We start from the raw sequence: 23,014 nt of genomic DNA on the forward strand, positions 1-23,014 counted from the left end.
CCCTTTAAAGCTGACTTTCGCATGACTACGGCCCCATGTGCTTCTGTTCCTGGGCATTAGCAAGCTTGTTTGCAACGGTCGTCACATTGGGTGATAAGCCCCTCCCACAAGCTGCCTACACGTAGCATCTGGTGACTCAAGGCGCATAAAAAAAACCAGCCCACAATTTAGGGGCCTCAGCACCATGTGAAGGAGGCCTTACTTTGCAATTCACCACATGTTCAGTATCAAGGTGTGATGGGGTACCATTAAAATGGTTAAACTACAAGTGCAAAGTGCACTTGGAAGTGCAGTCGCTGTAAATCTGAGGGGTAGATCTGAAATGAGAGGAAGCTCTGCTGACTTTATCATCCAATGATGTGCAAGCTAAAATGCTGTTTTTTTTTTTATATCTTCCCTGCATGTCCCCCTCGGATCTACAGCGACTGCACTTCCAAATGCACTTTCAGTGCAATTTCAAGTGCACTTTGCACTTAATAGTTAGATTCAGGTAGAGTTAGGCCGGCGTATCAGTAGATAAGCTGGCCTAACTCAGAATCTACGCCGCCGTATGTTTAAGCGTATGCTCAAACAGAGATACGCTTAAACATATCTAAGATAGGATGGCTTGCGCCATCCTATCTTAGATTGCAATTTTTCTGATGGCCGCTAGGTGGCGCTTCCATTGCGGCCGGCGTAGATTATGTAAATGAGGGGATACGCTGATTCACGAACGTACGCCAGGCCGACGCAGTACTTTTACGCCGTTTACGTAAGAGATAGGCCGCGTAAAGTTAGAGCTAGGCTCTAGTGGAATAGTAATGTCAAGTATGGCCGCCGTTCCCGCCGCGAAATTCAAAATTTTTACGTCGTTTGCGTAAGTCGTCCGCGAATCGGGATTTACGTCGTTTATGTCCACGTCTAAATCAATAGGCCCGTACGGCGTACTTAGCCGCAATGCACACTGGGAAATGTAGTCGCCCGGCGCATGCGCAGTGACAAAAAAACGTAAAAAATTTGAGGTCAAGCCTCATTACCATTAAACACGCCCCCCCCAACCCATTTGAATTAGGCGCCCTTACGCCCGCCGCATTTACACTACGCCACCCTAAGTAAGGAGGCAAGTACTTTGTGAATCATGTACTTGCCTCTCTTACTTAAGGCGGCGTAGTGTAAACACGCTAGGCTACACCGCCGCAAATTAGCGCGCCCGTACCTGAATCTACCCAGTAGTTTGAACTTATCGTGCAAAGTGCATTTGCCTTTCGTAAATAACCCCCTATATTACCAAAAGTATTGGGACACCCGCTTTTACACACACATGAACTTTAAAGGTTCAATATTGAGTTGCTGCTATAACAGATTTAACTCTTCTGGGAAGGCGTCCACAAGGTTTAGGAGTGTGTCTATGGGAATGTTTGACCATTCTTCCAGAAGCACATTTGTGAGGTCAGGCACTGATGTTGGTTGAGAAGGCCTGGCTCTCAGTCTCTGCTCCAATTCATTCCAAAGGTGTTCTAACGGGTTGAGGTCAGGACTCTGTGCAGGCCAGTCAAGTTTCTCCACCCCAAATTCGCTCATCCATGTCTATATGGACCTTGCTGTTTTCAAAGTCATGCATTGGCAAAGTAATAAAGTCTCTGTACAGAAGACTCAAACACAAACCCTCATATTTGTTTTTACCTGATGGAGGCAGAAATGCTCTTTATTAAGTAATCTATGTTCATTTATAATTACATTTCTTTGTGCATTTATTATATATATTTTCTTAATATTACATTCTATTATTTTCCTTTTTTTACATTTTTTTCGATTTTTTTTACCTTGACTGTTTCAGTATTGAACTTGGTGCTTATATAAGGATTATGATGACTTGGACTGTGTTTTCTGGTGTCATCACAGGTCTAAACACACTTGTAACTTTCTTTAGAAGGATAATGTTTTTCAGACCCTCTAATACACATCCTGTCCCACCTCGCTGAGCATTGCCCTCCCTCCCTCTGAGCCCAGCCTTTCTCCTCCCTGCTGCCCTTAGGGTTTTGACACTGAGTTCTCTCTTAACTGAATCTGCCTCTGCAGCTTCTCTCCTCTCTACATCAGTGTACTATGGCAAGTATTGCTGCTCAGCCGGTCAAGGATAGGTGCTCAGCCCTAGGCATTGGCACCAATAAAAACCCGGTAAAATACTTGAACCAGGACTATGAGGAGCTGTTGGTACAGTGCCTGGCATCTGGAAAGCTATTTGAAGATCCAACTTTTCCAGCTGCTCAGGCTTCTCTGGGCGTCAACCATCTTGGACCAAAGTCAGAACAGGTACAAGGGCTCGTCTGGAAAAGACCTGCGGTAAGTGAGACTTTTATATCTTACCTGTGGTTTAATTGTTCATTAAAAAGGACTAAAGTCTGACAAAAATATGAATAGGCAGACTCTATTGCAGAAGTAGTGCCCCTTCTGCAAAAAAAAATAAAAGTACTTGCCTGTTTGCAATCTTTTGCAAAATGTACACTGAACTGTGCATGTGCAGCTGTGTTTACCATGCATGGTGCCAGTGCTCCGGGATAAATAACTTGCACTCATGCATTGGCGTGACATCACCCAACGCCAGCCAGACAAGATGGCCAAAGACTGGCACCCAGAAGGAGGGGGGGAGATGGACTTCCCAGGCATCTGATCGCTGGGCTATAGGTGAGTTTTGTCCCGCCTTAAGCTGGATGTACATGTGTCACTTTGATAGAATGTTTGAACTTAAAGCAGAGGTCCGGCGTAAAAAAATAAAATACAAATTATAAGTCAACAGCTACAAACACTGTAGCTGCCGACTTTTAATAAGGACACTTACCTGTCTTGGTTGCCCGTGAAGTCGGCTGCCCGAGGCCGATCCGTCCCTTGGACCGGGTCCCAGCGCCGCCATACTCACTAAGGGAAACAGGCAGTGGTGTCTTGCGGCTTCACTGCCCGTTTCCTACTGCGCATGCGGGTGTCGCGCAGCGCTCTGTGAATGCTCGGCTGACTTCTGGGAGACACACAGTTCCCAGAAGTCAGCGCGCCCTATTCCCCAGAAGACAACGCGAGGAGGACGAGACCGAGGAGCGCCGCAGACAAGGAAGGGGCAGATTAGGAAGATCTTCCTAGTAACAGCCATGTCTGGTAAGTATAACATTACATTTTTTTCTATTTTTTTTGTTGCCTTTTTGGCTATTTCTTTTTTTTTTTTTTTTTAGGGTGGACCTCCACTTTAATCCCCTTTTAATGCTGAATTTGAAAGGCAATCACAATTATAAAACAGCGGTTTTGATCAATTGTAAGCACATTGGATTGACGTTGTCCCAAAAGTATGTTTTGAAAAAAAAATATGATTGTCAAGTTTTGTTTCTATTTCAATTTGATTTTGCAATAAACTGTATTAAAATCATCAATTTATTGCTCAGCTTCAACTTCATAATCACCCAGGGAACACAGTTACCCCTTTGATTGCCCCTAGTGTTAACCTCTTCCCTGCCAGTGTCATTTATACATTGTTCAGTGCATTTTTCTTTCACTGATCACTGTATTGGTGTCACTGGTCCCCAAAAAGTGTCACTTAGGCCCCATACAGACGACCGAACATGTCTGCTGAAACTGGTCCGCGGACCAGTTTCAGCAGACATGTTCGGTCGTCTGTACAGCCGAGCGGACAGGATTCCACGGTACATTTGCCCGCCGGACCTTTTTCGAGCAGGCAAATATTTCTAAACATGTTTAGAAACATGCCCGCTGGAATCCTGTCCGTCGGACATGTTCGGTCGTCTGTACAGACCTACCGTACATGTCCGAGCGGCCGACATCCCTCGCATGCGTCGAATGACTTTGACGCATGCGTGGAAGCATTGAACTGCCAGGGCCGCGCATGTCGCCGCGGCGACGGCACGGCCTCGTCGCCGCGTATCGAGTACGCGCGGATTTCTGTATGATGGTGAGTACAGCCATCATACAGAAATCTCCGGGGCAGACATGTACGCTGAACACGGTCCGGCGGACCGTTTTCATCGTACATGTTTGCTCGTCTGTACGAGGCCTTAGGGTCAGATTTGTCTGCCGCAATGTCAAAATCCCACTAAAAATTACAGATTGCCGCCATTACATGTAAAGTCCCTAAATCTATCTCCTATTTTGTAGATGCAATAACTTTTGTGCAAATCAATATTCGCTTATTGGGATTTCTTTTGCCAAAAATATGTAGAAGAATACATATTGGCCTATTCGCCAGCACACCAAGGATCATTTAAAAACATCCAAAAATTTTAATGCATATAAGCGCTGTTTTGATCGCTTATATGCATTACAATTTTTGGACGTTTTTAAATGATCCTTGGTGTGCTGGCAAATATGTCTACATGATTTGCTTTCCGGTTCTGAAAGGCTTCCCCAAACCCGTTAGGTAAGATAAAGTATGCACACCTTAGTTACGATGGCCCCTTCGGTACCGGTGAGAATGTATTTAGCCCTTTTGCAGTAACGAGACTGACACGGTATTAGGTTAAATCATTCTGCTCTTTATGACGCAAGCTTTCCCTTTTATAGGGCGTTCACAACAAAAGGAAATACATATACATGTCTCATTACAATTGGTCAGTATACGGTTACTGGGCGGACCCTCCCTTTCGGGCGTTGCTGCAGTGACCAAAAAGTTACCGTTATCTATTGCTTAAGTTACAACTCATCTCGTGATTGAAACTGGTGATATGTGTCAACAGCCACAAACTGGCAATTCTAAACATAGATGTCACAAGGCCTACACAGGATATCCAAACTGACGATTACAAGACTTACTCATGTCATTCTGATACTTACACAGTACCATCTCAATCAGGGGCGTAACTAGAAATCACAGGGCCCCATAGCAAAATGTTGTATGGGGCCCCCCCCTCCAAAAAAAAATAAACTAATGCCATTGAACAACACATTACTGGACTCATGTGGCACAGTACCCAAGCAACAGCTTATATTAATTTTGAACAGCAAAACAAAAATTTAAATAACCTGTTGGTGTGCCTTGAGGACTGGAGTTGGGAAACACTGCTCTAGACCTCGCTGTTCATAGTGTCCATGAGGCCCCATGCTTCCGATGTAGAGGTCCATGGTCTTTACACAATACATGATCCTGGAGGAGGAGGGAGAGGGGGGGATAGGACAGAGGAAGGGGAGTAGAGGGGAAGGGGAAAGAGGACATAAGGAGGAGAGGGAGAGGTGAGAGAAAAGGAGGGGGCAAGAGGGCAGAAAGAGAACGGGGGAAACCGAGGGAGGGGAGGGAGAGAGGACAGAGAAAGGGATGGGGGAAGAGGACAGAGAGTAGACAGAGGGGGAGAAGGAGGGGGGAGAAAAGACAGGGGGCAGAGAGGATATAGAGGGGGGAGGTGAGAGTAAATAGAGGGGGGAGAGGAGAGAGTAGACAGAGGGAGGGGGGTAGAGAGAGGGTGGGGGGGATCAGAGCAGACAGAGAGATGTGGGAGAGAATAGAGAGAGGGGAGGGAGAGGATAGAGAGAGGGTGAGGAGAGAGTGGGCAGAGGGAGGGGGAGAGGATAGAGGGGGGAGATAAGAGTGAACAGAGGGAGGAGAGGATACAGAGAGTGGGCAGAGGGAGGGGTATAGAGAGAGGGTGTGGGGGAGATCAGAGTGGACAGAGGGAGGTGGGAGAGAGTAGAGCAGACAGTGGACAGAGGGAAGGGAGAGAGAGAGGAAGGGGAGAGGAAGAGACAGAGGGAGGGGAGAGGATAGAGAGAGGGCATGGGGAGTGAAGAGGGTAGATAGAGGGAGGGGGAGAGAATAGAGAGCAGGAGGGGGAGAGGAGAGAGTGGACAGAGGGTGGAGGGAGAGGATAGAGGGAGGGGAGGGTGGATAGAGAGAGGGTGTAGGGAGATCAGAGTGGACAGGGGGAAGTGGGATAGAGAGGATAGAAAGAGGGAGAGGGGAGTGTGGACAAAGGGAAGGGGAGAGGAGAGAGGGAGAAGAGAGAGTGGACAGAGGGAGGGGGGGATAGAGAGGGAGGGGTGAGAGGATAGAGAGGGAGGGGGAAGAGCATAGAGAGGGAGGGGAGAGAGTGAGGGGAGCGGATACAGAGAGGGAGAAGGAGTGGATAGGGGAGGGATAGCGTGGACAGAGGGAGGGGGAGAGAATAGAGAGGGAGGGAGTGGATAGGGGGAGCTTAGCGTGGACAGAGGGAGGGGAAGAGGATAGAAGAGGGGGAGAGGAGAGAGTGGAAAGAGGGAGGGGGGAAAGAATAGAAAGAGGGAGGAGGATAGAGAGGAGGAGGAGAGGATACAGAGAGGGAGAAGGAGAGGCTAGAAAGAGTGGCTAGGGGAGGGATAGCGTGGACAGAGGGAGGGGGGAGAGAATAGAGAGGGGGCAGAGAATAGAGAGGGAGAAGAGGGAGGGAGTGGATAGGGGGAGCATAGCGTGGACAGAGGGAGGGGAAGAGGATAGAAGAGGGGGGAGAGGAGAGAGTGGAAAGAGGGAGGGGGAAAGAATAGAAAGAGGGAGGTGGAGAGGAGAGAGTGTAAAGAGGGAGGCGCAAAGGATAGCTAGAGGGAGGGGGAGAGGATAGAGAGAGGGATGGGGAGAGGGTAGAGAGAGGGATGGGGAGAGGATAGAGAGAGGGATGGGGAGAGGATAGAGAGAGGAATAGGGAGAGGATAGAGAGAGGGATGGGGAGAGGATAGAGAGAGGGATGGGGAGAGGATAGAGAGAGGGATGGGGAGAGGATAGAGAGAGGGATGGGGAGAGGATAGAGGGAGTGGATAGGGGGAGGATAGCTTGGACAGAGGGAGGGGGAGAGGATAGAGAGGGAGGGAGTGGATCGGGGGAGTATAGCGTGGACAGGAAGGGGAAAAGGATAGAAGAGGGGGGAGAGGAGAGAATGGAAAAAGGGAGGGGAGAGAATAGAAAGAGGGGGGTGGAGAGGAGAGAGTGGAAAGAGGGAGGGGGGAAGGATAGATAGATAGAGGGAGGGGGAAAGGATAGATAGAGGGAGGGGTGAGAGGATAGAGAGGGAGGGGTGAGAGGATAGAGAGGGAGGGGTGAGAGGATAGAGAGGGAGGGGTGAGAGGATAGAGAGGGAGGGGAGAGAGTGAGGGGAGAGGATACAGAGAGGGAGAAGGAGTGGATAGGGGAGGATAGCTTGGACAGAGGGAGGGGGAGAGAATAGAGAGGGAGGGAGTGGATAGGGGGAGCTTAGCGTGGACAGAGGAGGGGAAGAGGATAGAAGAGGGGGGAGAGGAGAGAATGGAAAGAGGGAGGGGAGAGAATAGAAAGAGGGGGGTGGAGAGGAGAGAGTGGAAAGAGGGAGGGGGAAAGGATAGCTAGAGGGAGGGGGAGAGGATAGAGAGAGGGATGGGGAGAGGAGAGTGGATGGGGGGAGGATAGCCTGGACAGCAGGAGGGGGAGAAGCAAGAGTGAACAGAGGGATGTAGGTAGAGAGGACAGGGGGGGGCGCGAGAGAGGATGGAGCAAGTGAGGAGAGAAGAGAAAGGGGGTGAAGAAAATAATGGGGGAATGGAAGGGGGAGATAAGAGGCTTAGGGGGCAGAGGGAGGGGGGCTGCTGACATGTGGTAATTGGGATATGTGGATACAGTGTTCAGTGGGTATCAGGATGTTCAGGGCTCCTCCTCACACTGCAAAGACACGTTATACTGAGAGTGAGAGACCCTGGACTGATACACTATACTTCCCCCTCCAGCCTCGCACTAAGTTAGTCCTCCACAGACATGCTGGACATTGTAGTCCCACTCCCACAGACTCCTCTACACAATGGGGCACACGGAGACCACCTTCTGCTCTTCACCTTGGTGACTTGGTCCTCCTCCTCCACGACTAAAGGCAGCAGGACTCTGAGGGAGAATCAACTTCTATCTCTCCCGCGCTCTCTGCAGTGCAATCTGGGAGTTGTAGTCTCTCTGCAGAGCACAGGCACCAGACGGCCAAGTTGAAGTCTGTGTGCCTGTACTCTGTGGGAGAACTACAACTCCCGCCATGCACTGGGGCCGCGATCGCCGACTTTAGGTGGAGCCTGGGAGCCAGGCAGCCTGCTATTGGACGCAGGCAGCCTGAGCCTGCCCACCATCCACCCCAGGAACGATAGTAGCAATGTCACTTGTTTGCTCTGCTGCTTCAGTCTGCGGCTATGTGCAGCACCCGCCGCCCGTGAGTCCCTGTCTGTCCCGCACAACACCTTGAAGGCAAATTAGGCAATCGCGCGATGGCGATCGCCTAATTAAAGAGCCGACTCTGCTCACCGGGCCCCACTCGGCTGCGGGCCCCATAGCGCCCGCGTGGGTCGCTATGGCGGTAGTTCCGCCACTGATCTCAATCAATGTGTTAACCCTTTAACATCTCTTCAATCCCCTCTTAGAACACAAATAATTTTAAATTATGTGGCTCTCTTTCTCCACCCTTCTTTTATCATGATACATATTCAGATAGATTCTATTTGCAGCTGCTGGGTCAGGTGTTCGGGACATTTTAACAACTATGCACATTATAAGCCTATAACAAGCATATAAGAGTAAAACAAAAAGAATAATCATAAAGATGGCCAGGGCAGCACTTTTTAACCATGTCAGCATTCCTGCTCAAAAACTTAAGTTTGCAAAAAGATTCTCTACCTAGTATGACACCAACGGGTCCACAGTACTACTTCACATCTATGTGGAGCAAAGATCTTCTTAAGGTGTATGTGGATACATATCTTTTACTCATTCATATCACCCGAATTGGCATCATACGAATCTGCTAATCTGACAATCTGATAACACTCTATCTCTTCCCTGGGGTGATCTTCCTCAATTCTAATTGTCATTGTAGTACTAATTGTATTTTCACAATAACAATTGCTCCCTAATTGCTCTAGTTTCTATATTTAATTTAGTAATATCATCAGAGTTCTTTTCCAATATTTCATCAATAATTCCCGCATATTTATTCAACCTTTTCATTAAATCTATCCCCCACCCACTCCATGAGGGGAACCATACCCATTATAGGGATCCTAGTAGTGCTAGGATGGAGCTTACTACATATCCAACATTTTTCATATCCAGATTTCTGGGCATAGGCATATTTAAACTTTAATAATAGCATTTTGTCTGCAAAACCCTCTGAGTTCTCATTTCTCTTGTGTCTATCATGTGTGTTATTGGCATTGTCCTGTTGTGGAGTGTTAGAATTTCCACAAAATATGTCCCAAATCTTCAGGGTGATAGATACAGTAAGTTATCAGCCAAACTGGCAGGAATACGATTAGGACAGTCCAAAATAGGAGGCACAAGGCTTTCCCAGAAGTCTGTGGTGAAATAAGCGATGTCATCTTGTCGGAGGCCTAGGCTATCAGCCCTCGTTATTACCTCAGATCCAATTTGTGGGAGGTCGGAGTCATTTGCTCCCGTTAGTACCCCTTGTTGGAGGATTGGGCTTTCCCCTTCGTTTTGGTCATCTGCATCGACCGGTTCTGCTCTCAGTCTTGCTCTGGGGACCAATTTCACTCTGGTGGCATGGATCCAAGTTGGGCTTCCTTCAGTCAACACGGCGGTACGGGTCACAGCCACAATACTTGTATCTGGACCATAGGCGAAATCCTTGGCCTTCTTATCCTTCATCAGGTGTTTTACTACCACTACATCTCCTGGTATAAAAGGGTGGGTGTTTTCCTGTGGAAGAGAAGGAAACTTACAGACAACTTTTTGCTCTATCTCATCTAGTTTAGTTATCAATGTCCTAACATAGTGATCCTGAATTTGTTCTAAATCTCCTTCCTGTAAGGCCAGGGGTTTCTTTGCCCATGGGGTGGGAAAGGGTCTTCCCATTAGTATTTCAAAAGGTGACATCCTTAAAGATTTGTGGGGAGTCATGCGTATTTCTGCAAGGATAATATGCAAGACTTCCTGGTTAACTTTTGAGGTGAAGGCTGGTCCTTTATCAATATTAATTTCCAGTGGGCATCCCCATCTGGGAATGATATGTTGGGTCAGAATTCTTGCAACTGTATTTTTCATCCTCAGCTTTAGTGGGATATATCTCTGGCCATCGTTAGAACATGTCCACGATTACCAGGGCATATTTAGGTTGTTAGGATTTGCCCGGAGGCATGTAATGCACCTCTGTACAAACCCAGCTACTAACTTGTCAACGTCTAAATGTAAAAATCATTTTTAAGCAACAGTAGCATTGTAGCTTTACTATTGTGGCCTACCCCATGATACTGGGCTATAAAAAGTGGTGCACTAGCCTGTGGGATGCATGGTTTCCCCTCTTTGCAAATTAGTCCACTCTTTGGACTCTTTTGCAACACTGGATAACACCAGTCATTTAGATCTGTGTCACTTGCCGAGTACTGGAGTTCCACTATCATTTGTGTGTCATCTAACGAGGGTGGTGTTAGTACGGCCATTTGTAGAGTAGCTGGTTTTTGTAGTGCAGCTTCCTTTGCTTGTTCTATCTGCCAAGGCATTGCCCCTAGAAATCGGATCTCCGCCCCCCGTGTGTGCCCTACAATGTAGTATGGCTATCTCTGAAGGGAGGTGGACTGCAGCTAATAGATCATTGATCAACTGGGAATGAGAAATTCTTTTCCCATCCGCTCCTATGAACCCTTGTCTAAATGGTGACAGGCTGTCTCTCGAACAACTGGCATGCTCTGGTCAAGGCTATCAGCTCGGCAGCCTGAGCCGACTGATAGGGGATGGGTTTTGCTTCATGTATGCAGTCAGGTAAACTTACAACGGCATATCCTGCGTTGTATGTGGTGTCATTTGGTCTTGTGCATGACCCATCCACAAACACAACATGTGAATCTGGTATGGGCAGGGTTGCCATGTCTTAGTCTAGGGGAAGTCTCTTGTTACAGAAGTTAAACAGTCATGGTCTTGTGGAATGTCATCTGTCTCACCTTTCAGTCCCAATAATGCATTTAAGATAGGGGCAGGGCCTGCATTTGGGGAACAGTATTTAATTGACAAGGATGTGTTTCCTAAGAGGATGACTTCGTATCCACTTAGACGTTGGGCTGACATATGCTGGGTGTGTATCCCTCTTAGAAGATGGATGACATGGTGGGTAGTGTAAAGTGTGGTGGGGTGGCCCAGGGTGAAAACTACTGACATTTCCACCACCATTGCACATGCCGCTAGGGCTCTCAAACAAGCGGGCATACCTTGTACAGAAATTGGCATTACCTTCGAAAAAAACTACGGGTCTAAACTTTCCTCCGTGTTCTTGTCAGTACCCCCGCCATGGTTTTACAGTTGTCCCTTGCATATAGCTGAAATGGCTTTACATATTTCAGGGAGGCCCAAAACAGAACTACACATCATTGCTAACTTCAACTTTTCAAAAGCGTTTAACATTTTTATATCCTTTGGTTTGTCTGACAATGTGCACTGCCTCAAACATGGTAAGAACAGTCCGGTATCCACTGTCTGCAGTAATTTATCATACCCAGAAAAGATAGCATTTCTTTCTGAGTGGTTGGGTTGACCAGGCCCATGACAGATTGAATACAGCTAGGACTGATTTTCCTACTCCCTTGACTGAGGACAAAACCAAGATATTCAACTTCCTCTTTACACCATTGTAACTTTTTTGGTGAAACTTTGTGCCCACATTCATGTAACCAGCCTAACAATGATAAACAATCTTCCCTGCAGGCCTCCCTTGATAGACTACAAACGAGGGGGTATCCACGTATTGTAGCAGGACAGAACCTTGGGGGAGGTGCCAGGGTTTTAATGTGGCTTGGAGGACTATGCTGTACACAACAGGTAAATCAGCATATCCCTGGAGCACCAGGTGAGTTGTTGACCCTCGAAGGTGAAATGCAAACAGAGGCCTAGTGTCCTCATGTACAGGTATACTAAAAAAGGCATTCAAATCAATTACAGAAAAATAAGTGGCCTGTGCAGGGATGGAGGAAAGGAGAGAGATGACATCTGGCACTATCGGGGCAAGAGGGATGATTAAATTATTTATAGCCCTTAGGTCTTGAACAAATCTGACACTACCGTCTGGTTTGGAAACCGGGTTGATAGGGGTACTATATGCAGAGCAGATAGGGGTTAAGATTCCCTTCTCTAAAAAGCCCTGTATCATAGGTCTGATTCCATCTAGTTTCTCTTTTAGGGCTTGGTATTGGAAAGGGGGGGGGGGGGTGAAATGGGAATTATGCCAGAAGTTCCCTTCTTGATACATAATTTCTCTAACTCATATCTTTTTGAGTGATCTATGGGTTTGGGGCGTTTAGAATTGGGTCTGGGTCTATCATACCAATAGGGGGCAACTTCTAACCATTGCTCCCCCCCCATGTCTCATATAATCCTGGTCCCATTGTGGGTCCGGACCATAATATGGCCATGCGCTTTGATCTCCTAAACACAGTCCCTTCACCATATGGAACAGGTCATTTGTCCCGTCCCTAAGGAAGGGTGAACAACTGTGTAACCCCTCTGTCTATCCTGCTATATTATCCACCCAGGGATTAATAAGAAAATAATCCGTGCCTCCTACTCGGGCAACGTATTCTTTGCAGGTTTCTTGGACGTTGGGACATGGGTAGGAGGTAGGTTTACTATGTCTGGTCCCCATTGGTCTAAACACCGGGACTGGTCAGTTGGATAAACTGATCCAAATTTGTATCCGATGGTTGTTTCGACACAATCAAAATCTTCGTGCCAAACACACTGGAAACAAGATCCAGGTTTGATCGGATCCCACACAGTACAGATTGTGTTGGGCAATTTAACTATGGCTTGGATAATACAATTCTTATAAGTAAAATCTGTGTTTTGCAAAATGAAAGTAATTTTTTGCATTTTGCGCTGACACAGGAAGCAAGTCATTGGTTTACACAAGACAGTAAGCTGTCTATATGCTGTACTAATTAATGAAGTGACTTCACAAAGACAGTATGCAATTTCACTGTATGTTGCCAAATTGCATGCTGATTGTAAGCTAACAGATCTGCCAGACGGAGATCTGTGTGTGTGTGTGTGGGGACAGTGGAAAGAGTGATTTAACACTGGGATTCAAGCTTACAGAATAGCTGGAGGAACCCTAAAAGTGTGTAGTAATTGCTAGACTGTTTCCCAATCCTTAGCGTGCACCAGATTGTATGTAAGATTTGTATCTGCCTGTGTGTGGTCAGCTAGCTGGATTGGAGTGGAGTCTCCCTCTAGTGGTGGTCAAAGGTAATGCAGGCTGTGAAATATCACAGCCAGTCTTACGTTTTTTTTTTTTTTTTGTAAAAATACCTTCTTATTCTTTTAGTTCCTCATATAGCCCCGTCACGAGACGCTGTTGTGGTTAGTGACTCACCACTGGCAAGCGCAATCGTGACAGACTGTGTAAATCTTACTGTGTCTTATTTTGAAACTAACTTGGCAGATTTTTTTAAAATTCCACTCGGTTATACCAAATACTAAAACAAGCTTTACATCAAGGATAAATCATACAATATTACACAGACGACCGACTCAGTGTCACACACGTCTCAAAGCGGTCCTTGGCTTAGCTCACCTTCTAAGCATTCGAACCGCACAAACAGATAATTTCATATTACTCTAAAATTCTTAATACTTTAAACAACAGTATATCACTTAATACTTTAAACATCAATATTTCAAGCAGCAGTAATATAAGCAGCAAGCAATAATGGGTGATCGTAACCAAGGTGCCTGTGCCTCCCAGAGACACTTCTTAGTTATCCCCGATAACCTATTTTATATGGCGCCAACCACTCTTACCCGTATCCAAATTTACAGTCCCTGACTGCCTGGATTCAAAGAATTTACAGTCCCTGACTGCCTGGATTCAAAAGGAATTCAGGAATTGGTCCGAGCCCTGTTTAACCGTCAACAGTTACAGGGAGACCCTCTAAATCCCGGAACAGGTTCCCAGCTGGTAATCGCTTCAGCACCCTCTTTACTTATTGGCCATTTTCCAGGAAGGTGTGCAATTGGAATATTTTTGAGACTACATATTGGCCTAAACTGATGAATAATTATTATTTTTTTTGGATATGTATTATAGTAGAAAGTAAAAAATATATATATATATATATATATATATATATATATATATATATATATATATATATATATATATATATATATATATTTTTTTTTTCAAAGTCATACTTTTTTTTCATCATGCTTCATTAGCATCCTGTAACATCTACTAATCTTTTTATATTCTCTCTTAGGAAATAAAGGAAAAGCCTCAATTTATTAACGAGGGTGCAAAACGAGCTGATGTACGACAAGGATCTTTAGGTGATTGATTAGAAATAGTTTGAGCAAATGGTGTTTAGCATTCCTCAGAGTGATTATAGATGGGAAGATCTGCCAGCAAGTAGAGATCAGTCCATCCACACGTCGCCACTTACTATAGAGACCCCCTACAACCTTTCTTCAAGTACCCTATCTGACAGCCCTTCTCTCCCCTGATCCCGCGGCACACTGGTTGAGAAAGCCTTGTTTAGATAACCAGGCCGGCGGGCCGCTCAAAGCCGGGCCGCGGGCTGCGATTTTTTCTCTGAATGTTTTTAATAGGTGTCAATGAGACTGTTAGTGTACTTTTTTTTTTTTAGGGTGGACCTCCGCTTTAAGTAAATATATGTTGCTTTGCAGTATCTTGACTTGTGATAAAACTGTGTGCACAAAGTAGAAAGGCAGAAAGTTTGGTTGGAACTGTTATCTTTTCTTCCTTATGTTGTCTATCTTACCTTGTAAGCATATGATACTTTGCACAATAGAATAAGCTTGTGTAAGCAGGACATATCCCTACATATGCCTTCTTATAACTACACCTTTTTTTTTGTTTTGTAAGTGAATAAGGCCCCTTTCACACTGGGGCAGGAGGTGCGGTGGCGGTAAAGCGGCACTATTTTTAGCGGCGCTTTACCTTCGGAATTGCGGCGGGAATTCGGCTGCTAGCGGTGCGGTTTTACCCCCGTTAGCGGCCGGAAAAGGGCGCATTGCGGGTGGTATAGCCTCGGTGTCCCATTGCTTTCAATAGGCTGGAGCGGTGGAGGAGCGGTATATACACCGCTCCTTCACCGCTCTAAAGATGCTGCTAGCAGGACTTTTGGAGCGGTCCTGCTAGCACACAGCTCCAGTGTGAATGCCCTCGGGCTTTCACACTGGAGAAACAGCAGCCGCTGTTTAGGGTCGGTTTGCAGGCGCAATTTTTAGCACACTAGCATCTGCAAACTGCCCCAGTGTGAAAGGGGTCTAAAAGCTAAGCCACAAACACAATAAATCAGACATCTTACGAATGCACAACCTACCTCTCGTGCCTCGTTCATTCAGTGTCTCCACATAATCTGAAGGGCCCTGTTGGTGGACCTAGGTCTAAGAATACCTACTGTATATACTCGAGTATAAGCCGAGTTTTTCAGCCCTTTTTTTAAGGCTGAAAATACCCATCTCCGCTTAAACTCCAGTCAGTGTACCTGATATTCATGACAGGCTGCGGGCGTCCATTGTTTAAAATTTGCATCCTCATCCTGGTCCCGTTCTGTGATAGGCGTTTCCCAGCAGACACTGTGTTCAGTGTTCCACCTATCACAGATGTTCTCTCATCCGAGGATGAAAGGACATCCGTGATTGGCGGAACACTGAACACAGTGTTTGCTGGAAAACTGAGTCCGAGGATGAGAGGACGTCCATGATAGGCGGAACACTGAACACAGTGTCTGCTGGGAAACGCCTATCACGGAACGGGACCAGGAGCAGGCCTTGACTTTTAAATAATGGACTCCCGCAGCCTGTCACGAATATCAGGTACACTGACTTGGGCACAGTGAGGTTGCAATGGGCACAGTGAGGTTGGGCACAGTGAGGTTGCAATGGGCACAGTGAGGTTGGGCACAGTGTGATTGCAATGGGCACAGTGAGGTTGGGCACAGTGAGGTTGCAATGGGCACAGTGAGGCGTGCAAATGGGCAGACACAGATTTTAACGGACACCCCGAAAAGGGGGTTAAATTTACAGGCTGTCTGTAAATTTACGGACGATTGGCAACACTGGTGTGCGTGTGCCTGTATATGTGTCTGTATGTGTGTGCGTGTGCATGTGTCTGTATGTGTGTGCCTGTATATGTGTCTGTATGTGTGTGCGTGTGTCTGTATGTATGTGTGTCTGTATGTGTGTCTGTATATGTATCTGTATGTGTGTGCCTGTATGTGTGTCTGTATGTGTGTCTGTATGTGTGTCTGTATGTGTGTCTGTATGTGTGTCTGTATGTGTGTCTGTATGTGTGTCTGTATGTGTGTCTGTATATGTGTCTGTATGTGTGTCTGTATGTGTGTCTGTATGTGTGTCTGTATGTGTGTCTGTATGTGTGTCTGTATGTGTGTCTGTATATGTGTATTTGTCAGAATGTGTGTGTGTGTGTGTGTATGCGTCTGTGTCTGTGTGTATATATGTGTATATGTTACTCTTAATAAGGACCACCACCCCACGCACCCTCTCTATTCCTGTACCGTCAGAACTGCTTTTGTAGGGCTTTTGTGTGATAGCAGCCAGGACTGCTGCTCCTCTGAAAAGCAATCCATGCACAGATCGCTTTTCAGAGGCATTTGACAGATGGTAAAGAGGCATTATGTTGCCTCCTCACCACCTGTTTTAAGCCCATAAATGCAGCATCACTATACCGCAAACGTGCAATGCACACTGTTGTGGGGTAGTTCCAGTGCAGCCCCATTCAGCCTGGGTATACCTCCAGCTGCAGCCACAGCATGTGTACACCCCCAGCTGCTGCCTCTGCAGCTAAAGGGGGAGAAGTTGGGGGTGGTGAAAACAGCTTAACCATGTGGTTTTTACTGCCCCTCCAACCTGACATATGAACAAGCCCTTGGTTCACATTTGCGTGGCTGCGTGCTGCATGTAGGGCAGCCCATTCATTTCAATGGGCTTCCCTACCCACAAAAATGCACGGAAAGAAGTCCCCGACCTCTTTTTTAAATGCACTGCATCAAAAGCACCCCTTGTTTTCCAATGTGTGGGGTACCATTAAGAATTAACGGTACCCCTAAAAATCAGAGCATTCATCTGTGTGTCGGGAATGAGCGCGACAAAGGCAAGAGAATTCTTGTTGGGCAATAGTGTATTAGTGCTCAAACGAACACACTTAGACTAAATTTTAATGGTTCAAAGAATTTCAGGCAAAATGGTCGGCCCTCGAGCATGTTCAAATCTGGCCCTCTTTGTAAAAAGTTTGGACACCCCTGTACTATGTGGACTCCTGCAGAAATGTCCTCTGGTTTCCAGCCTTAACCACTGTGTGGGCTTTCTGTTTGAATGCCAAAGCACACAATCTGTGAATGAATGATGTGGCTGTGAGGGCTCTGCCATGCTGTATTTAAAAAGTGACAGTGGGTGCAGGGAGAAGATCCCCTGATGTCACAGGAAAGGAGGATTAAGCCTTGTACACACGCACGTTTTTCTCGGCAAGAAAGCTGCTGGGAGAGCTTTCTGCCGAAAAAAACGTGCGTGTGTATGGTTTCTCGTTGGGAATACTGCCGGGAATCTCGACGAGAAAAATAGAGAACCTGCTCACTATTTTCCTCGCCGGGATTCTCTGGATTTTCCTGCCGAGAAAAACGAGCGTGTGTATATGCTTACCTGTCCCCGGTAAGCCTGCGCATGCTCGATTAGACTTTGATGCATGCGCGGTAGTTTACAAGGGTAGTGTAGGGTGTAGCAAGATGGCGGCGACGGCATTGAATGTGACGAGCGTCGGCTCGTCGTAGTCAATGACGTCATCACGTTCTTGCCATTTAAAAGAACTGTGGTTCTTTTGAATGGTGTGTGTGTACACAGGAATCCCGTCAAGAAAACCAATGTTTTTTTTCCGACTAGATTCCCGCCCGTGTGTACGAGGCTTCAGGGGGGAAAGGGGGCAGGAGCTGGAACATGTTACATGTTCTCCCTAAATAAGGGTGGAACATGTAACATGTTCCAAATGTGAACTTAGGGCCAGATTCACAAAAGAGATACGACGGCGTATCTCCTTGTAATTTTACGGACGGAGCATGCGCAGTATGTTCGGCGCGGGAACGCGCCTAATTTAAATGGTGCCCGCCCCATTTGAATTAGGCGGGCTTACGCCGAGCGGATTTACGCTACGCCGCTGCAAGTTTACAGGTAAGTGCTTTGTGAATCAGGCACTTACGCTGTACACTTGCGGCGATGTAACGTAAATGGGATACGTTACGCCGCCGCAGCGTAACAGATTTCTACGTGAATCTGCTCCTTAGCCTTTAAATACATGCATGCAAACTAATGCATAAGTGTAAAGCTGGCCATACACTAGTGGATTTTAACATCTGATTTTGGAATGAATGGACTTTTTGAATGAAAACCACATACACTGTTAGAAATGTATTTGTTCGAAAATTTTCAACCTGTACAGTTATAATGTTTTATTGTTTTTTACAGGCAACTGCTGGTTTCTTTGCTCCATTGCATCTCTCACCCTAAATGAAGAGTGTTTGAACCGCGTGGTTCCAGGAGATCAAAGCTTTGACAACAACTATGCAGGGATCTTCCATTTTAAGGTAACTCAAGTCCCATTTTGATCTCCTTTGAAGGTCAATATTATATAAATATTGACCAATATATATAAAAAAAATCCAGGCTAGACGATCGGAGAATTGAAGGAGGATAAAGAAAACAATTATTTCCAGTTATGCTGCTACACCTAAAAAAAAAGGACAATAACGAAGGACTACATTTTTTCCTGTAAGTGGTTTCGACAGGAATCCCGTCAAGAAAACCAATGTTTTTTTTCCGACTAGATTCCCGCCCGTGTGTACGAGGCTTCAGTGGGGAAAGGGGGCAGGAGCTGGAACATGAACATGTTCCAAATGTGAACTAAGGGCCAGATTCACAAAAGAGATACGACGGCGTATCTCCTTGTAATTTTACGGACGGAGCATGCGCAGTATGTTCGGCGCGGGAACATAATTAGGCGGGCTTGCGCCGAGCGGATTTACGCTACGCCGCCGCAAGTTTACAGGTAAGTGCTTTGTGAATCAGGCACTTACGCTGTACACTTGCGGCGATGTAACGTAAATGGGATACGTTACGCCGCCGCAGCGTAACAGATTTCTACGTGAATCTGCTCCTTAGCCTTTAAATACATGCATGCAAACTAATGCATAAGTGTAAAGCTGCCTTATTATTGGACGAATTTTAGATATGCAAGGGGCTTATTCACATACTAAAGAAGTCCTCACCCGTAGCAGTTTATGGGTGACTCTTTATTAGATATTCTCCATGAGAGGAAGTAGAGAGGTGGTGAGATGTGAAGATGCCACTTCCTCAGAATAGGCAAATGTCTCCTCATCTGGCCTTTTCATGAACATATCTGCCCGTCTATGGCTAGATTAGACTGAGTAGTACCAACAAGTGGATTGCAGTTTTCTAACAGCTTAAAAGAGAAGTATGGGTTTTATTTTTATTTCCCCATCATACTTACCTAGGTGGATGCTGCATCTGTCCCACGGCGCTTCTACACTGAGCGATTGAATACCGCCGATGGCTCAGTTCTCACAGCTCCTCGAGCAGAGAGCTGCTGCTTGTCAGTCGGCAGCTCTCCGAACTGGCCCCCCCCCCACCACACCGCGCTTACTGGAGCACTGAGCTGTGGAGTGGGCAGGGAGCGGCTGTCTCAGGCTCTCGGCAGCTCACTGAGAAGCTGAGCCGGGCATCAGTCCAGGCACCTGGCAGATCCATACTTTATTGTCATGATGACACGGTCCTGGACTGATTCCTGTGACCTCAGCAGAGAGTGGACTTTAGACCGCTCTCTGCTAAAAATGGATCACAGGAGTGCAAAACAAATTGCACTCCTGTGACCCATAGAAGTCCAGCTAAACAAGCTCAGGCTGGAGTTCTCCTTTAAAACCTCGCAGACATGGGCAGGAAAAAAATGCGGCTTTTAAAAGGGTCTGGCATTGTTTTTGTTTTGTTTTTTACAACTCTGAAAGCAGCTCTAGGTTATCTAATGTGCATATGCACATTGTGTTGTTTACAGACGTATTTTGAATCAGTGATCAGGGGCACAAAAAAAAAACAATGGGGTGGATTCAGGTACGACTTGCGCCCTCTTACGGAGGCGCAGCGTACCGTTTTAACGCTGCGCCTCCGTAAATTACCTGCGCTACGCTTCATTCATGAAGCAGTAGCTACGTAATTTGCGCGGGCGCTCCTTAAAAATGGCCGGCGTAAGGGCGCGTAATTTAAATGATCCCGTAGGGGGCGTGGATCATTTAAATTAGGCGCGTTCCCGCGCAGAACGTAGTGCGCATGCTCCGACGGGAAACTTTCCCGACGTGCATTGCGGCAAATGACGTTGCTTTAACGTGAACGTAAATGGCGTCCAGCGCCATTCACGATTCACTTACGCAAACAACGTAATTTTTTAAAATCGCGACGCGGGAACGACGGTATACTTAGCATTCTCTGCCCCTGCTAATAGCAGGAGCAGCCTTACGCGGAACCCGACGAACGCAAACGACGTAAAATGCGTACGCAGGGCTCGCGTAGGGTTGTGAATCGGCGTTAGTATGCAATTTACATACTCTATGCTGACCACTACGGGAACGCCACCTAGCGGCCATCGTAAGAATGCAGCCTACGATACGACGGCATAAGAGCCTTATGCTAGTCATATCTTAGGCTGCAGTCGGCGTATCGAGCTTCCTGAATCAGGAGCAGTCGATATGCCGGCGCAACTAAGCAATTGCGCTGCGTAACTATGGTTACGCAGACGCAATTGCTTACTGAATCCACCCCAATGCCTGTGTAACGGCTACCTGGGCTAGTGTGAGGGTATCAGCCGTTGGAGAAGTCCTTTTCCCTGGCAAGTGGCGATATGCAGGTACTGCCGGGAAAATCCCATCGAACGCCCTTTCAAGAAACGAGACGGGCTACGTTTGCAGAGTCAAGCAGGACTGATTTTTAATGGTTCACTCTGAGATTTTATACAGTATTCAAGGCACATGAACAATCAAACTGTCCCCACCCACACATCACACCGTGGGGAAGCTTCAATCACCTTCTTTGAGCTAATTATAAACATTTCTTCATTACCAGAACTCAAACACAATGATCTCCTTGAATCAATCAGTCTCTAGACATTCCGGCACCGAGATCTACTTAACATGACCTGGCCGGGCACATTCCTTTCTCAATAGAATTCAATTAACCTTTAGAACAATATACACTCACAGATCATCACGTTAGCATACACCTGGCAAGAGGCTGTTAACTGGTAATACACAACAGAGCGTCAATTAGCATTTAGCAGTGAAAAAGTCCCTCTACAATTAACCCTTTGAGCTCAGTAACCAGTCATGCAGTCCTCTGTAGGCAGAATAGTTCATAGGTCCGTTACAGCCTGTGTTTAGAGAAGTTTTTTTTATGTATTCCAGTGGCTAGAATAAATGAATATTCTAGCCAAAAGAAAGAGTTTATGCTCTTATGCCGTGTACACACGATCGGTTCGTCTGATGAAAACCGTCCGATGGACGGTTTTCATCAGACGAACTGATCGTGTGTGGGCCCCATCGTTTTTTTTTCCCATCGGTGAAAAAACTAAGAACCTGTTTTAAAATTATCTGATGGTTAAAAAAACGATAGAAAAAAACGATCGTCTGTGGGGAAATCCATCGGTTAAAAATCAACGCATGCTCAGAATCAAGTCGACGCATGCTCGGAAGCATTGAACTTCATTTTTCTCAGCACGTCGTTGTGTTTTACGTCACCGTGTTCTGACACTATCGTTTTTTTAACTGATGGTGTGTAGGCAAGAGTGATGAAAGTCAGCATCATCGGAAATCTGATGAAAAAATCCATCAGACCGTTTTCATCGGATGAACCGATCGTGTGTACAGGGCATTACACTTCTAAATGCCATACGCATGTGTAGCGTCACTGATCTTCAGCTTTGAAATCGCAATGAAGTAGTGTGATTTTAAAGCCGCACGAGTGTGAACCAGGGGTAAAGGGTCACCTTGCCTCGCTCACTTCACTAAACCCAGCATTTGTTTCATAATTCAGCTATAACCATTACTCACTGATCTCTATACTAACCTCTTACCTGTCTCCCCCAGTTCTGGCAATACGGGCAGTGGGTGGATGTTGTGGTGGATGATCGCCTGCCAACAAAGAATGGGAAATTACTCTTTGTAAAGTCAACAGTGGCCTATGAGTTCTGGAGCGCCCTCCTGGAGAAAGCCTACGCCAAGTAAGTGCCCCACAATCAGGAGATAAATTCTCCCCTGAGCTGTAACTTCTACCTTGGCCAAAAATGTGATTGATTAAGGCCCTATAAACACTGTGCTTTTGCCCAGCACTTCTAAATGCTCTTCTCCTGGCAGGAGAAAAGCTGCTTCAAAAACGCATCTGAGCCGATTGGGCATTTGTTGATTTCATTAGCCAGAATAATAATTTATTCTGCCCCTGAAATGAATGAACGTTCAAGCTAATGCACCTAGCGCTTAGGGACATTTAGATGCGTTTGCATGCGTTTGGTGATTTTTCTGTCAAAATGCTCCTTCCTGAATGCACAAGTGATCAAAAGCACCTTGACCCCATTTATTCCTATGAATTGTATATACTCATTCAATTTATACAGAAGAGTGCAAAACCAGCCAGGAAACATGGAGGAGAACAGGAGCGTGATGATCAGGGTTGGACTGGCCATCGGGACTACCGGGCGTTTCCCGGTGGGCCAATGGCTCAGTGGGCCAGTTGTCACTCAGGGGCGTCGGGAGGGGATGGCTAGAGCCCCGAGTGGGTCCCCAAAAAGCCCGGAGTCTCGCCCTTAGTGTAAACATCCAGTGATTGGTGGGCAAGCGGGGGGCGTGCAGCCGCAGTGAGAGTGGAGCTGTCAAAACGAAGCACTGATGTCGGGGATGGGCGGGGCACCCCCATCCCCGACATCATTGCTTAGATTTGACAGCTCCACTCTCACTGCAGCCGCACGCCCCGATACCAATGTGC

General features: G+C 46.5%; 1 protein-coding gene across 1 annotated transcript in view; it reads left to right on the plus strand.

The window, feature by feature from the left end:
- The first annotated feature begins 1,997 nt into the window (after window positions 1–1,997).
- LOC120937871 (calpain-8-like) overlaps window positions 1,998–23,014 on the plus strand; it is a 74,116-nt gene continuing 53,099 nt past the window's right edge. Inside the window, exons 1-4 of the mRNA XM_040351397.1 lie at window positions 1,998–2,322; window positions 14,203–14,272; window positions 18,443–18,561; window positions 22,123–22,256. Coding sequence (XP_040207331.1) covers window positions 2,086–2,322; window positions 14,203–14,272; window positions 18,443–18,561; window positions 22,123–22,256 — 560 coding nt within the window. The 5' untranslated portion in view covers window positions 1,998–2,085. The remainder of the gene's footprint in view (window positions 2,323–14,202; window positions 14,273–18,442; window positions 18,562–22,122; window positions 22,257–23,014) is intronic.

The sequence above is a fragment of the Rana temporaria genome, chromosome 4, assembly GCF_905171775.1.
Source record: "Rana temporaria chromosome 4, aRanTem1.1, whole genome shotgun sequence".
NCBI classification, from domain to species: Eukaryota; Metazoa; Chordata; class Amphibia; order Anura; family Ranidae; genus Rana; species Rana temporaria.